General features: G+C 37.2%; 1 protein-coding gene across 2 annotated transcripts; it reads left to right on the top strand.

Moving 5' to 3' along the window:
- The first annotated feature begins 708 nt into the window (after positions 1-708).
- LOC134382689 (THO complex subunit 7 homolog) lies at positions 709-1272 on the top strand. Of its 2 annotated transcripts, XM_063103428.1 has the most exons (2): positions 709-818; positions 852-1272. In XM_063103428.1, the coding sequence occupies exons 1-2, from the start codon at positions 709-711 to the stop codon at positions 1270-1272; spliced, it is 531 nt and encodes a 176-aa protein (XP_062959498.1). The 2 variants fall into 2 exon arrangements, with proteins under 2 accessions (XP_062959498.1, XP_062959497.1); XM_063103427.1 differs by having other exon boundaries at positions 709-1272.
- Positions 1273-16427: the final 15155 nt, after the last annotated feature.

Genomic DNA, 16427 nt, shown 5'->3' with positions numbered 1-16427 from the left:
TCGTGTGATGAAATAACGGAATGATAACGTCAGCATCGTCATCAGTAAAGCAGCAGCAGCACTGAGCGTCGGCTGTGTGTCCACAAGACCAGGCACGGCTAGTACCGCATCCAAACCTCGTAAAGAATCAGACGATACTATTATCTCCATTTTATGAACTGGGAAACTGAACCAGAGAAAGTTTAAGTAATTTACCCAAAGTCACAGTGAGATGGAGGTAAAGTATGGATGAGATTAAAATATACCGCATTCTCACCAGGGAAGTAGGAGAAGCATAATGAAAAACCATTTACTTTACTCTATGATCTGTAGTAGCTGAATTATCTTAGAACAAGAAAGGGCACTTCTGAAGTTTTACCCAGAAGTAAATTATGTACTCTAAAACTTGTTACTGCTTTTACTTATTACAAAAAAACACAGAAGTGGCGCGGCTCAGGTGTCGGAACGTGCGACTGCGCGCGCCACCACCTTCTCTGTGGCTGTTTACCCCGTTGCATTGTGGGAGTTTGACCTCCGCCGCCGCCAACCGCCGCCAACCGCCGCCAACCGCCGCCAACCGCCGCCAACCGCCGCCAACCGCCGCCAACCGCCGCCAACCGCCGCCAACCGCCGCCAACCGCCGCCAACCGCCGCCAACCGCCGCCAACCGCCGCCAACGGCCGCCAACCGCTGCCTCAGCTTGAGCCTCCGCCACCCACCGCTTAAGCCATGGGAGCCGTGACTGACGAAGAAATCATACGGAAGCGTCTCCTAATTGATGGAGATGGTGCTGGCGATGACAGGAGAATTAATCTGCTAGTGAGGAGTTTCATTACGTGGTGCCATTCTGGATCCCAGGAAGATGGATACAGCCAGTACCAGCGTATGCTGGGCACTCTGTCTCAATGTGAATTTTCAATGGACAAAACTTTGCTGGTATATGATATGAATCTCAGAGAAATGGAAAATTATGAAAACATTTACAAAGAAATAGAACGTAGCATTGCTGGAGCACATGCAAGGATTGCTGAGTGCAAAAAGCAGATTCTTCAAGCAAAACGAATACGAAAAAATCGCCAAGAATATGATGCTTTGGCAAAAGAGATCCAGCATCATCCAGACAGGCATGAGACATTAAAAGAACTAGAGGTTCTGGGAAAAGAATTAGAGCGTCTTGCACATATTAAAGAAAGCGTGGAGGATAAGCTGGAATTGAGACGGAAACAGTTTCATGTTCTTCTTAGTACCATCTATGAACTTCAGCAAACATTGGAAAATGACGAAAAACTCTGAGAAGTTCAAGAATCAAGCATGGAAGCAGATCCTAAGCCACAGATAGGCTAATTACCTTTGCCAAGAATACTGAAATAGCTACATGCGCGTAGTGTGTTTAAAATCTGTTCTACTCTTGAGATACTTAAAGTTTGGCAGTGAACTACTTTGTTTTAAATATTAATGCACATTTCATGTTTCTTCACACAAAGGAAAATGACTTCAGTCTAGGTTTGTTTTCATTGACATCTATTGTTTATTCTTAAAAGGTAGGAAGCAGCATCTAAAAATGTTTAATAAAATGTTTTCAAGCTGGAAAAAAGAAGAATATTTTCCACATTTAATAAAATCAGTCTATTTTGATCACAAAGATTTTCTTTTATGCTCTCCTAGACATTTTCTAGTTTTGTCTTTTATAAGTTTATAATGCATTTCAAATATTTACTGCATATGGTATGAGTTAGAAGTGATGATTATGTTTTTTCCTTCTGGTATGAATATTCAATAACCCAGTACTATTTGTTTAAATTTTGTGTGTCCCCATTGAATTTCCTTGACCTTATGTGTGTAGGTCTGTTTCAAGATTCCTTATTTCAGCACTGCCCTATCTTTATCACTGTAGCATTATAGAAAGTCATGAAATCAGCAGTATATCTTCTCCGTATTTGTTCTTCCTTTTAAAAATTGTTTTGGGTACTCTAGGTCTTCTGGATTTTCATTTTAATTTTAGAGACAGCTTGTGACTTGTATCCTGCAACCATGAATTCCTTCCTTGTTTCTCAGAGGTTTTTAGATTTCCTAGAACTTTTTTGTACATGATCATATTATCTATATAAATAGTTTTATACAGTCTTACTTTCCAATCATTGTGTCATTTACTATTTTTCTCACCCCATTGAAATGGCTAGGACCTCTAGTAAATATTAAAAAGAAGTGATTAGAATGGGCATTTTTGCTTTGTTCCTACTCTTTAAAAGGTGTTCAAAATTTTACACATAAGTATGATGTCAGCTATAAATTTTGCATAGATACCCTTTAACAAATTGAGGAAGTTTCCTTTTTTTTTTTTTTTTTTTTCCCGGTAAGGGGATTGCAACCCTTGGCTCGGGGTGGTCTGCACCATGCTCAGCCAATGAGCGCACCAGCCATCCCTATATAGGATCCGAACACGCGGCCTTGGTGCTACCAGTGCTGCACCCTCCTGAGTGAGCCACAGGGCCGGCCCGAGGAAGTTTCTTCTACCCTTTGCTGGTTTAGATTTTTTATTGTGAATGAGCTGCTGTTACTAAGCTTATCCAGTGATTTTTAAAATTTTTAAAAATTACTTTACCTTTCACTTACATTATTTTTATTTTGTTTTTATATATCTAATCTCTTTCTTAATCTGTTTAGTCATGAAAACTGCATTTGCCCTATTTGTACTTGAATGTATTTATAGTAGCTTTCTTGAAGCCTTTTCTGCTAGGTGAAATATCTGGGCTATCTCCAGATCCAGATCTGTTTTGATTAACTGAATTTTTTTCTTAAATATGTGTCACATTTTCCTCTTCCTTTGCAAGTCTAGAATTATAATTAATTAATTTATTTATTTATTAATCATGCATTGGACATTCTGATTTGACGTAGTGAAGAATGAATTCTTTCATGGTCTTTTTTCCCTACAGGTAGTTCAGCTACTGGCTGATCACCTTGAACTCGTGTAGTCCTCATTTTATACTTTGTTAATACAGATCTGTGGAAAGCCTGGAGGATTACCCAGGCCCTCTAAATTGTCAGGGCTCGACCTCCAAACTCTGTCTCTACTGCAGATCCTGGTTTTACGCTTGGATGGGGTGGCTGTACTGTAGATCTTACTTTATGTCATGGTATACTACAAGGCATGGTGGTTTTAGTGTCTCAGACCGGGATTCGTGGGTTGATAATGAATTCTTTCCATTCTTCCAGGGATGGATCTATAGCATTTCCCATCACTGCACAAGCTCTATTCTGTTATCAAACCCATAGTAATCAGTTTCTGGTAAGACTTATAGTCTCATCCATGCAATATCAACCATCAGATAGGGAGTCATGAAAAATGCCGTGACACACACATACAGCTCCCTCTTCTCTCATATTTGTGCCATTCGGTATCACTGAACTCTGATATCAGCAGAAATAATGTTTTCTGCTTGGGTTCTAACTCCTTGTATCAGGATTGGAAAATTGTCCACAGACAGAAATCTTGGGTAATAATGAAGCTCATCTCATATAGTTTCTTTCTCCCACGGATCTCAATATTGCACTGACTATTGTCCAATGTCTCTAAACAGTTGCCTCATATATATTGTCTTTTTTTTTTAATGCCAGCAGGGATAGTCTGCTGTTAGTTGCTCCATCATGGTTGGAAATGTACAACTTTAAAAAGATAGTTTTTATAATACCAAATTACATTAAATTTAGGCCTAATAAGGCGACCTTAATTTAAAACACTGGCAACAAATACATATGGATTTCAGTATATTCCCCCCCCCCAATGATATGCTAATGCTAGCTACTCTGGTAGTGCTTTGCTCTATCCATCCTGAACCTAGTATTAATTCTAAATAAAATTTTCTCCAGCAATATATCCCATGTTCTTGACTAATGCATTCCTTTTTCAAGCTCTTCTTAGCATCTTCTTTAAATAAACCATTATAGTTTTATTAACTGAAAAGTATTGATTGTACATATTTATGGGGTACAAAGTTATATTTCAATACATGTATACAACGTGTAGTGATCAAATCAGAGTAGTTAGCAAATCCATTATCACAAAAATTTGTCATTTCTTTGTGATGAGAACATTTAAGCCTCTCCTATTTGAGAACACACAATAAATTAGTGCTAATTATAGATGCCTAGCACTACTGTACACCACTAGAACTTATTTTCCTATGTGTAATTTTGTGTCCATTAACCAACCTCTCTCTCCCCCCTTTCCCTGCCCTGTCCCAGCCTCTAGTAACCACCCTTAATAACTCAATTTTTTAAGGTCACTGATCTATGTCTTCCAATGTGATGGATAAAAAGTTACCATGACATAGTATACAAAGTATGGAATTTAAAACAAAGGAATTCACTAGCATTAAGCAGTAGTACTTACTAGCTGGAGGTCAGAAGGTTTTCTTAAGCCTGAATTTCCTCATTTTCTTGGTAAGACTAATGCATATCTTGAAGCATTGTTGAGTGCATTAGGGATGATACGTCTATCGTGCCTAGCACAGTTCTGGGCCTGGAGTAGATTGTCAGGAAAATAATATCAGTTCTGTATCATTAATTATGGTATTTATATTGAACATCAAGTTCACATAATAATACTAAGAATGGAGATTCTCCTCTCTTTTTCATTCTGGGTCTTGTTTATTTAATAGTAATATTCTCTCCTGCCTGCACTAAAACACGACCCCCTATTGCTGTTCTACTCTGGATGCTGTAACCTGGCCTTTGAAGGGTCCCAGTAATCCCAGCTCAGTCTCCTAGATCCCCCACTCCCAATCACAAAGTCACTTGCTATAAACTCTGTCCTCCAACCAGCTTTAGTGTTCCCAATTACACTATCTCTTGACACAATCCCCCACCCCGGCCGTCTCATCTATTCTGTTAAAATTGGCCTATTTGGATGAAACCCAAATGAGTAGCAATTGAATATTTTAAATTTCTTTTTAAAACAGAATGCCTTATGTCAGCCCCCAAAGGAAAGGACACTGAACATCCTGGTTGTGACGGATTTTATATACATATATATAAACACATTTTTTTAAATGCAGAAAACAGTTACAATAACAACAACAAAAGCAAGTGCTGCTATGTTAACACCAGGTTGAATGTTCATATTTTTCTACAGAAACATTTACATTAAATAAATGTGATTTTCTTTAGACCCAATCTAATAAGGAAGATTGAAAGCATCACTTTTAGAGATCTCCCTATTCTACCTTGTATTTAAGCTGTCGGGAATACTTTAAATTCAGCCCATCAAAAATAAGAGAAATATACTAGGCATCTTTAAATATTTATTTTAAATATGAGAGTTCTAAGACACAGAATCTAACTATTAAACTATTTTAAACATCATCCAATAGAAACCAATTTTTGATGGCTTCATAACCAGGAAGACCTTGATGAGTATAACATTTTCCAATTTAAATTGAAGTTTCCCATAACTCATCCTAGAGCAGAATCTAATTTTAGTACAAGAGTATTTCAGAGTCCTATGGCAGCCTGAATAAAGTCTACTTCTGGGAAAGAAAAAAGGCAGTTGTCAGTGATATCCCAGTGATGAACATAACCTTTAATAAGGGCACCCTGATTAACAAAAAGTAAGAAAGAAAACATCTCCCTGAACAGGTTCAAGTAGAGCACCTGACAGTATGTAAAAACAAAGAAAGTTAAAAGAAGATATATTTTATTTCTTTCATGTCAACTGTTGCATAGGTGTCTTAGTGTGGGTTCCCCAAAGCAGAGCCTGAGATGAAGATTTGTATGCAAGTATTTTTTTTTCTCCATTGGCAGTAAAGGGATTGATATAGGGGCATGAGCAAGAGAGAGAAGAAATTACAGTGGGAAGATGGAAAGCTGATGTAGGAATGTGTAACCCAGTTTGTTACCAGTATGGTCAACCGGTGCTTGCTCTTCCAAAACATTCTGGACAGGCTTAAAACTGTCTACTCAGGGAACAAAAGGGAGAGACATTCTTCAAATGTCTTCCATTCTTCACTGGCCAAGAGTGGCTCCACAATTATTATTTTTTCCACACTTCTGGTGCTGTGTCAAAGAAACCATTGATGAGAGCAAGAGGCACACAGAGCGGACTCCAGGTGAGACGCTCCAGGTTTCACCTGCAAAAGTCTGGTTAAAACCTACATCAAGCAGCTATAGAAACAGTGCCTGAAATAATAGGGGAGGCTGAGAAAATTTGAAGTGGTGCACAGAAAGTGTTTAATACGCTAGGGTTTCCTTGTCACTAATGGTAGTCTTTCCAACCTCTGCAAATGTAGTTTGCTACTTATTTGCCCTATTGAAATTGAATATCAGCTTGATGGTAGACAATTAACATCCTCCCCTCTTTCTAATCCTCTTGCTCTACTTGCACCAGGTAATTTATTTTTTTCTTATAATGTCTCTGAAGATAGGTCATCACACTTGGATGCAGAAGTGTAATTCTCCATTTCTTCCTTGGCCTTCTGTTTTAAAACTATTTCTTCCTGAGAGATAAAACATTAAAAATGTTTCTTGAGTAGAGTCGCAGGCTGGGAAAAAAAAAAAAAAAAAAAAAAAAAAAACCTATGGTGATGTGAAGAATTTTAAAATCTACTTGTGAGTAAGGTTGAATATATTTCTTCTTTGCATATTTAATCCACAGAAATGTTAAATATTTACCTGTTTGAATAATCAGAGGGCATCTCTATAGAGAACACTGCTTTGAGTGGTGCTTGTGAAATACAGACACAAGCTTATAGACCAATAGCCTTGAAACCAAGTTCTTGGCCTTCCGTGGCCTCCTTGTGATGTAAAAAGAATCCAGAAATGACCTGGTACCCCAGAGAGGGTTTGTGGAAGGACTAAGAATACAGGTGGACCATCTAAGAGGCCTAAGATAAACACGAATCTTCCCAACAAGAGTCAACATGATCATGACAATGGACTTCAGCAATGGGCAACAGTTCAATGCACCAAAAAGATCATTGGGGCCAATTGTCTCTAAGCAAACCCAGATCTAAGGATCAGGATAGACTAGCAACACCTAGGAAGAGGATAGCTTATGAATCTTTTCACTTGGTTCCTAAGGTAAAGTAACCCCCATACCTCCTGCCCCCAAACATCCAGACACCATCTTCAGAAGAGCAGTGGGAAAAAGAGAAACTCTGAAAAACTAAGAATAATTTATTCAAAAGAGACTAATATAGTCATGCAATAGTGTTATAGAGAAAGAGTGTGAGTTGTTACTAGTGGACAATTTATAGTGCCCCTCACCCTATTACCTCTCAACAAATATAATGAACAGGATAAGGGCTTATTAGGAAGATCTGCTCAGTTTTAGAAAATGAAGATGCTGCATTATCTTCATGTATGTGTGTAGTAGTATGATTTTTTTTAACCTTACTATATAGAAGTGCAAAATTGAGATGACTTCCAAGTAGTGTAATATAGGGGAGAGAAAACTCTAGCATAATCAAGTGCCCACCAAGAGCTCTTAGAATGTATTTTACAGCAAAAGCTGTGAGTGACTCAAAAGTTGAGGCAAGAAAGGGGCACGTAAGATATTTATACAGTTTCCTCATTATCTTTCTTTGAGAGAAAAATCATGTACTAATTTTTTCCTCTGAACAATGTGGACATTTTGATATTCTGAGTGTGCCATGGGGAAACTTCAGTTTTATTTCCTTGGTATACAACACAATTGTTTTTCTCTATTCAGCCCAAATTGCAACATATTGTCTCTCTGGTAAAAGTCTGTGCAAATCTAAAAGTGTATTTATGTTAGTTTTGGAATTTCTCACCAACAAAAGCTTCTCAATAACATTATCTGCATTAAAAATATTTCATTGCAAGCATCCTTCATATTAGCCCATTTGATGCTTTGTGAACGTATCATCTTTTGTCAGAGAATTTGAGCTTCATTTTTTTATGAAACACAATAAATTATACATACAATATATTTCATATCCTTAAAGCCAGAAAGTAAACCTGTCACCATGCAATTGAAAATGGGTTTCTGACTGATATAGTACTTTGCCAAGTAGCCTCCGTGAAGTGACTGACCCTCTTGTGATTCAAAAGTCTGTGCATATCAGCAGTGATTATTCATCTGTACCTGCATCTTTTTTATATGACATTATTATTTTGTGTTTGATTTAATTTAACAAACCTATATTAAATATATTCTGTGCATCAGGAACTGAGCTTTGCTCTGGGGATAAGAGATTAAGACTTTTTTCCTGTCCTTGCAGAGCCCACCGTCTAATGAAAGAGTTATGCATATGCAAATTGCTAGCATATAAGCAAAGTTATAATAGAGATAAATAATAAATGCCAGGAAAGCCAAATACAGTGTAAATTAAGTTTAACTGACGATGAAAGAAAATGGGATGTGTTGCAGAAGAAGAAAAACAAGAGATAACACTGATTTGGGTATTAAAGATTATGTAGGAATTTGCCAGGTGGACATGAGACAGGTAAAGTGAAGGGGATTTAGATTTTTCTGAGATAGAATAGTACATGTATAAACACACTGGGAAGTGAAATGCCCTGCTGTGTTTGGGGAATGGCAAGTGTAACCACTGAATTAATGGAAAAAATTGAGTGAGTATGAAAAGGAAGAAAGAAACCTATTATAAAGGGCTCTGAAGTTCATGCCAAGGAATTTGGAATGTTTTTTAATGAGATGCCAGGAGATGTTACAAGTAATACCTTGCCAGCCAAGCATACCAAGATTGAGACTAAAATTAGATGCATTCCTTCTACAGCCTGCTAAGTCTCTAAATATGGCCCTCAGTCCTCAAATTCAGGAATAAGCCACAATATCTCTGAATTTGACTCATGAGAAGAAAAGAGAAATTTTTCTGGGGTAGGAGTAGACTTTTGAATATCATACTTCTCCATTAACTAATACCATCTTTGGTATTGGGGGAAAAAAAAATTGGCCCTATCCAGTTACATTAGAGCAGCAAACCTTACCATTAATCATTTTATAAACTTATTTAAATAAAAGTAAATAAATGTAAAGTGATTCCATTATTTGCAGGTTTGTACACTGGACCTAACTCTGGTTCTTGGAAGAAGAGAGCCCACAATCAGATATCCCCAGAAGGGGTAGAAGAGAGAAAAAGTGAAGATGTACAATCAATAAACAAACACATGAGGTCTGCCATATGATTCCGCTTCTCCTTGAATATTGTATCTGCATTAAGTGCACATTGATGACAAATGGAATGTCTCCATTCACTGGTAGGTCGATCCAGAGAATCCACCGTTTCTGATGTATAGCTCCAATTTCCCTACTCTGAGAGAACTTTCCTCTCTGTACAAAGCTCTTTCAAACTCTCCCTTGGGGTTTTGTTGCCTAGAATGATCAAAAGAAGGGCAAAGAAAAATAAAAAGGGAAAAAAAGCATCAAATGGAACCAGAATGAGAAGTATAAACATAAAGGGAATTTCCAAAGGCTATTTGTTGCTAAATGAGTGAAGCCATGTGCTACTGTGCATATGTCATTCGATCCATGTTCAGCTTAGCCCCGCAGATCAATATGCATCACTAATCAAAATGGCATAGTGCTATAGTCACGTAAGTGATACCAAGTGGCTTTTATTGTAGCTACAACACTGACAGCCACACATTGAAATGCTTCAAAGGCAGGAGCTGGTGAGATGAATAATTCTCAACTAGTGTTGGGAGGCTGTTCTTATTCTCTAAACTACTGTTTCCATGTGCAGGAACTCCCCAAGAGCAACACAGATGGCCTAGCACTCCACTCCTAGCTCAGTTCTCTACATATAACTATGTATTGGGTGAATACTGTTATACTTTTCTCAATTGGGAAGAGATAATCTCTTACAAGTCACTGAGCACTGAAGATTCAGTCTCTCTTCTCTCTCCTACCTGGATCATTGAAGGATACTGATTCGGGATCTGCTGTGAAGAACTCATAATTTTCCTTTTGTGGGCTGTCCCAAAGCTAAGTTAAGGAAGAGGTGTGGCTAATGGTCAAGGTCAAGGGAGGAGGAAGCTTTAGAAAGCTCATTTATGCCTCTGAACTAAAACACATTTCCCAACCAGCATTACCTATCATACAGATGATATTTCAGTTTTTATTTTCCATACATTTTAAACTATCTTCTCATTTAATCCAAATGAATGAAGATTACAGGACTTAGTCTTAAAAGATGTAAGATCTTGGGAAGTAATGTCTCCCCGATGAGATAACACCTCACACCTACTGGGATGGCTACTATCAAAAACCAAAAAATAAGTGTTGGTGAGGATATGGAGAAATTACAACACTTATGCACTGTTAGTTGGACTGTAAAAGTGCAACCGCTATGGAAAACACTACGAAAGTTCCTCAGAAAATTAGAACTAAAAACTACCATTTGATCCAGCAATCTCTCAACTGGGTATATATCTAAAGTATATAAAGTCAGCATGTGGAAGAGATATCTGTACCCCTAATGTTCATGCTAGCACTATTCACACTAGTCAAGATACGGAAACAGCCTAAGTGTCCATAGAAAGGGAATGGATAAAGAAAGTGGGATATATATATATATCCCATTGTGTGTGTGTGTGTGTGTGTGTGTGTGTGTACAATAGAATATTATTCAGCCTTAATAAAAAAAAAAAGGAAATTCACCATTGCAGCAACATAAATGAACTTGGAGGACATTATAATAAGTAAAATAAGCCAGTCACAGAAAGACAAATAAATATCACATGATCTCAAATATGGAGTGTAAAAAAGTCGAACCCTTAGAAAAATAATAAAATTGTGGTTACCAGAGGCTGGAGGATACGAGGATTGATTGAGGAGATTCTAGTCAATGCACACAAAATTTTAGGTAAAAATGGAAGAATAAGTTCTAGAGATGTGTCATCGGGAACAGTTAATGTATTGTATATATGAAAATTGCTAGGATAGTAGATTTTAAGAGCTCAAAACAAAAAATTGTAAGTATGTGAGGTAATATAAATATTAAATAGCTTGATTTAGACATTCTACTAAGTTATGTTGTATAGCATAAATAGTACAAATTTTAATTGTCAATTAAAAAATAAAAAGATACAGAATCTCAATAAACATTATTCCAATTCAGAAACAGGTCTGTCTGCTTTTTCCCTAACATCTTGAATCGTGTGTGTGTGTATAAAACTAAACAGAAAGTTGATAAGTTTATAAAAGCCATGGAAGCATAGTATAGTGGAAAGGATAATAAATTGGGTTGTGGATATGCTATTAATTAGCTGGGTAAGTTGGATAAGTGGCTTAAATGCTGTGTTCTCTAGTTTCCTCCTAGTATTCATTAAGAACAATCTCTTTATTTACATTTAGCATTCTATGATTCCAAAATAATGGTTCTCTGTTTACTATTCACATGACTTACTTCGCTCTTCCTGGATCACTGACAGCTGTGACTCTTTGGTGGCCACATATACAATGATGCTTAGAGAATGAAAGACCAAATAGTGCATATTTGTATTACTGATGAATTAAAACTCTGCTGAATATATTTATTTATTTATTTGACAAGAGCAGCAAAGCAAGGGAATTCTGTCATCAAAATTTGAGTGGTGGGAGGCTGATAGAGCTGTACTGAAAATAGTAAATTAGAGACTGTGAAAGATTCGATAATTAATGAGCAAATAGTCACTCTTCCCTTCAACCATCAATGGAGAGGATCCTGTCCCATCCCACAAATGTTGGACATGGCAATACAACTGATTTGGGGCAAAGGAATGTAGGTGAAAGTGATAGTTTATAGTTCTTAGTTAGGATGTTAAAAGAAATGATACATTTTCTTCTACTCCTCTCTTTAACTCCTGCATTTCCACTATGAGAAGAATATGCTTTGAGTATCTACTGGTCCAAGGAGGATGAACACATGTGGAGCAAACCTGGACCCAAGTCAGAACCTGGAGCCAAGCTGAGCTGATCCTGCCCTAGATCAGCCAAAACCCAGATGGCCCACCGATATGAGATTAAAGAACAAATGCTTATCATTTTGTGCACTAATATTTTGTGGTTGTTTGTCATGCAGCATTGAATAGCTAGCTCATGCTGAGACTCAACCAGTTCAATTGCATACTTCACTTTCTTATAAAAGTCAGAACACAATAGATGCATTTAATATTTTTACGTATCTTCAGGCCATTCTGTCCATCACAGGAGAAACCATCTGACTCTGGGGAAGAATCATCCTCCACCACACTGACTTTGGATAGAACTGTAGAACTAGCTTTATTCACTTTTATGTCCAGTAATCATGAATTGTGCCACCACCCTTTGGAGAAACTTCAACTGCCCTTCTTAACTCTTTAAAGAGTCATCAGTAAGACTCAAGGGAGAATGTTAACTTATCGAAATACAACCTTCATTGCTTCCTCATGACATGGTGAGTCTTGCTCAGGCCTTGAAGGATTTACCAAACTGTCAAGGAAGTTCATTTTCACAGGGTGGCTGAAGAGCATTCATATTTAACATAATTGGAGTATTCTACTGCTATTATTGGCCATCTACAGCTCTAGCTTACTTTTACCAAGCACAACTCTGGACTTTTTCCCTTAGAAGCCTTAAAACTCGATAGGCATTCTTCTGCAGACTGGGGACTTCAAATCGTTACATGTGTCCCATTTCTACAGCCCACAGATCACAAGGCCTTGCAAATATACATAGGCATTTTGCAAAATGGTTAAGCCATAAGAAAATGATCCTATATTACATTTTGTGGGAACAGCTAGGTTGTACTAATATCAAAAGCCAAATGAAAGCCACTTAAATAGATATTTTTGTGCTTTGCTTTTTCAGGTAGTGAGTAAGTGACCAGGTTTCAAAGGCCAGGCAACCTCATCTTGTATTTTAGCTCTAAAGTTTATTGGTTATATCTTTGGACAAGTCACTTTATTTCTCAGTTTCCTGATTCATAAATTGACCATATAATAGTCTATCTACCTAATTACCACATTGTGAGGATATATGGAGTTAATGGAGGTGAAGAGCTAAGCACAGAATAAGCGCTTGGTCAATGTGTGCTAGAGTCAGTCTTATTATTTTGGAACTGAAAAGCTGTGTCCTCAGTAGAGCCATTTTCAACCTTAGCTGGCAGTTTTGAAAGAAACTGTTCCTTGATTATTAAAAATCAGACTAAATGAGATGTAACCATATAAGCTTATGTGTAATGCTTAACATGACAATTTTGTTCTTTCTGCAATTTTGCCAATAGTACCCACTTAGGAAGAGAGAACTGCCATGTGTTGACATCCTGAAGAGTTTCAAGCCAGGTGCTAGGTATGCACATCAAATGACTCATTAACTCTCACAGCAAATCCTGGACCTAACAAGTGACTGGACTGGGATTGGATTGCAACTCTACTTTTAAAGCATGCTGCTATTATAGAATGCTGCCTCCCCACAAAGTTTTCCTTGACCACTTCATCCTTTTATTTTTTCCTCTCTGTTCCTTTTGTGTTAAACTCTGAACTTAACTTTTGTCTCTTCTCAATATCACGTTTATAGTATGACTTATTTTTTTATTTATTTAGGAGAAGTAGGAATCGAATCTTACAAATTGTGACATTAGATAATAATTTTTAAAGAAGTATGATTGAGTAGTTGACAACAAACTTGTCTGAAAGTTTGACTGGCAGAAATGAAAGAAGGTAGCATTGGAAGGCCTCCATCCTTCCTCCTCAATTTAAGGGTGAGGTATTAGGCTTGTCAGAATGTAGAATGAGTAGGCATTTCTATTACCCTAAATAAGTCATAACTGGAATCTTAGCTCCCTACATCTTATTTCTAGTTGCCATCAGGATTTAGTTGCTTTACATGATATTTGAGTTCCAAAGATCAGTAGTCCAACAGTCAGTTCTGTGTGTCAAATGCTGAGACTGCGGGGTCTCTATTGAATCCATAATGATTATATAAATCGTCACATAAATGCTGGAAACTTATACTGTGCCAGATGATGTGTAAGGTTTTTTTCTTACCTTATAAGAATTTAGAGTTTTCCCAGTAATAGAAGTCATCCTATGAAGACTCTTACTACTGAAATGCTTGGTGAATTTTGCCTGTAATATGCCACCTAAAAATGCAGTGAAAAGAGGTTATTGATGATAATGGCCATGATTGCTGCACAAAACTGATTATAATTTCAAATGTGGTAATTTGAGAAAAGTATAATAAAGGGACTATTTATAAAGGTATAAGCAAGATTTAAGGAAGCAACAAGGGTTACTGTAGTACCCCAGGGCTAGTATGAGCTGATAGACATTAACACCCCACTGCTATCAAGGGAAAGGAGTGAATTTCTGAACCCTGACTGCTTAGCTATATATGTAGGTAGAGGGTTGCTTGATAACAAACTGGCAGGGAGAAGCTAGGCAATAGATACCCAGAACTCAATCTCCTCTGGCCCTCCTTCGCCTTAATTTTCTGCCCTTTTTTTTCTTTCTCTCTCTCTCTCTTGGTTGAAGTTTGAGGGGTCAAAGAACTATGTTGATGCAGTACATATAGGAAAACTCCTGGAGCACAGAGCAGGTTGGAGATGATGAGAAAGTGGATCTGGAGGGACAAATGGAAGATATCCTGCACAATAATTGGCAGAACTTCTCAGAGGAAAGAGAGAAAAGAAAATTCATTTAAGAACTTTTTTGGGAATTTTTTAAAGAATTTTTAAAGAATTTTTCTGGGAATGCTGGGAAGGACTTTTTCAGAGTCCAGATTGCTAACCATTACACCATGGAACCCCACTGGGAAGGACTTTTTCAACAATAAATCTTATATAATGGAAAAGGTAACATATCAGGTATAGCTGTTAAAAATGGAACATTCAAAGTCATCAATTTCAGGGTAGATATATAAAGCAACAGACCAGGTAAGGAGAGGCAGAATGTAGTGTTTACACTCCTGTGACCACAAAAGCAAGGTGAGACAACAGTATAAATGGAATTCAAACAAGTGGACTAAAAGGTCCAACTGAGACCCAGACACTATTTCCAATGTCCTTGGTTATGGGAAGCTCTTTCACAGTTAATCATATTATAACGAATATGCAATAAACAAAGGACAAAAACCAAAATTAGGAAGACATAGCACATGTTATAGAACTTGCTACTCACAATGTTGTCTGCTAACCAGCAGCGTGGGCGTCACCTGGAAATTAGAAATTCAGAATCTTGTATGTCAACCTAGGAATGATCAAATCCAAATCTGTATTTTAAAACTTCACAAAAGATTAATTTGCATTAAGGTTTGAGAAACACCAATCTAGGTATTTCTTCTTTCACAAACTGAGGGAGATGGTTATAAAATGAACAAGTCCTGGAAGGAGATTGCAGTGGCCTAGTCATATATTACAAAGTGAAGTGATTGCATTGAGCCTGTGAGTTCAGATCCAGAGCACTGAAGATCTCTTATATCACCCTGTGACTAGGTGAAATCGATGTAATTACATGAGGAGTTTGTGAATACATTTTGTGCCCCTTTGTTGAACTGATTGCTATTGAATCAAGGAAGGTAACTCCAGGACAAAGAGATGATTGTGACCATCTCCTTCCTGCCTCGACTGATTATTTTGCTGTTATTTTTCTTTCTTTCTTTCTTTTTTCTTTTCTTTATTTTTTGGTGGTTAGCCAATAAGGATCTGAACCCTTGGCTTTTGAACTTGCTGTTACAACAACCAGCTGAGCTAAATAACCAGCCCTATTGCCATTCAGGAGGGATGAGAGCTCTCCAGAAATATTAAGGACAAATGTTCACAACAGTATAAGTCTAGTGTATTTATATATCTACCAACTATGCCAAATTATTCCTAGTATCAGGACCCACTTTCAGAAATTGTGACCATTGGCAGGGGGAGGGAAGGGATGGTGGTAATGGAAGAAATACAGAGACGAACTGGGTCACAGAAAATTTAGCAGATTTTATTGATATCATGATGTCTGCAGAATCATGAAAAAACAGGTTGAGAAGGATTTCTGTTTAGTCCAACAGGATATGGTTTGACCAAAACTTATAAACTATGATCTCCATGATATCAGAAAATTTTCCTTTTTTGTTTACTGTTGTATCCCCAGCACTTAAAACAAAGCCTGAGACAGTCTTTGTTGAACTTGCTAAATGATTTGGAATATTTCCCCAAATTTATCTAGTTTCAGACCCGATCTTACCATCACCAGGATAATAAGAGGTCTAAACAGCCACTTAGACCTTAGTCCCACATTCAGGCCTCTCAATTTTCTTGGAAACTCTTGAAATATGGTGACATTCAGCACTAACCTATTAAACTTTAAGGATTCCAGCTTTAGTTAATTAATATCTTGGCCCAAGGTTATTACTAGTGCCCCCCCCACAGAAAATAATCAATAATTTCAAAAATTTATACATGAAATTTTAACAGATCTTATATATCAATTATGAGAAAAACAAAATATTAAATTGAAAGGGACTG

This window comes from Cynocephalus volans, chromosome 7, assembly GCF_027409185.1.
Source record: "Cynocephalus volans isolate mCynVol1 chromosome 7, mCynVol1.pri, whole genome shotgun sequence".
NCBI classification, from domain to species: Eukaryota; Metazoa; Chordata; class Mammalia; order Dermoptera; family Cynocephalidae; genus Cynocephalus; species Cynocephalus volans.
The sequence above is the reverse complement of the archived record's forward strand: the minus strand, read 5'-3'. Positions and strand labels throughout refer to the sequence as shown.

Bases quoted from the DNA above. Each gene is read 5' to 3' on its own strand.
- LOC134382689 (XM_063103427.1), top strand. From the start codon at position 709: ATGGGAGCCGTGACTGACGAAGAAATCATACGGAAGCGTCTCCTAATT.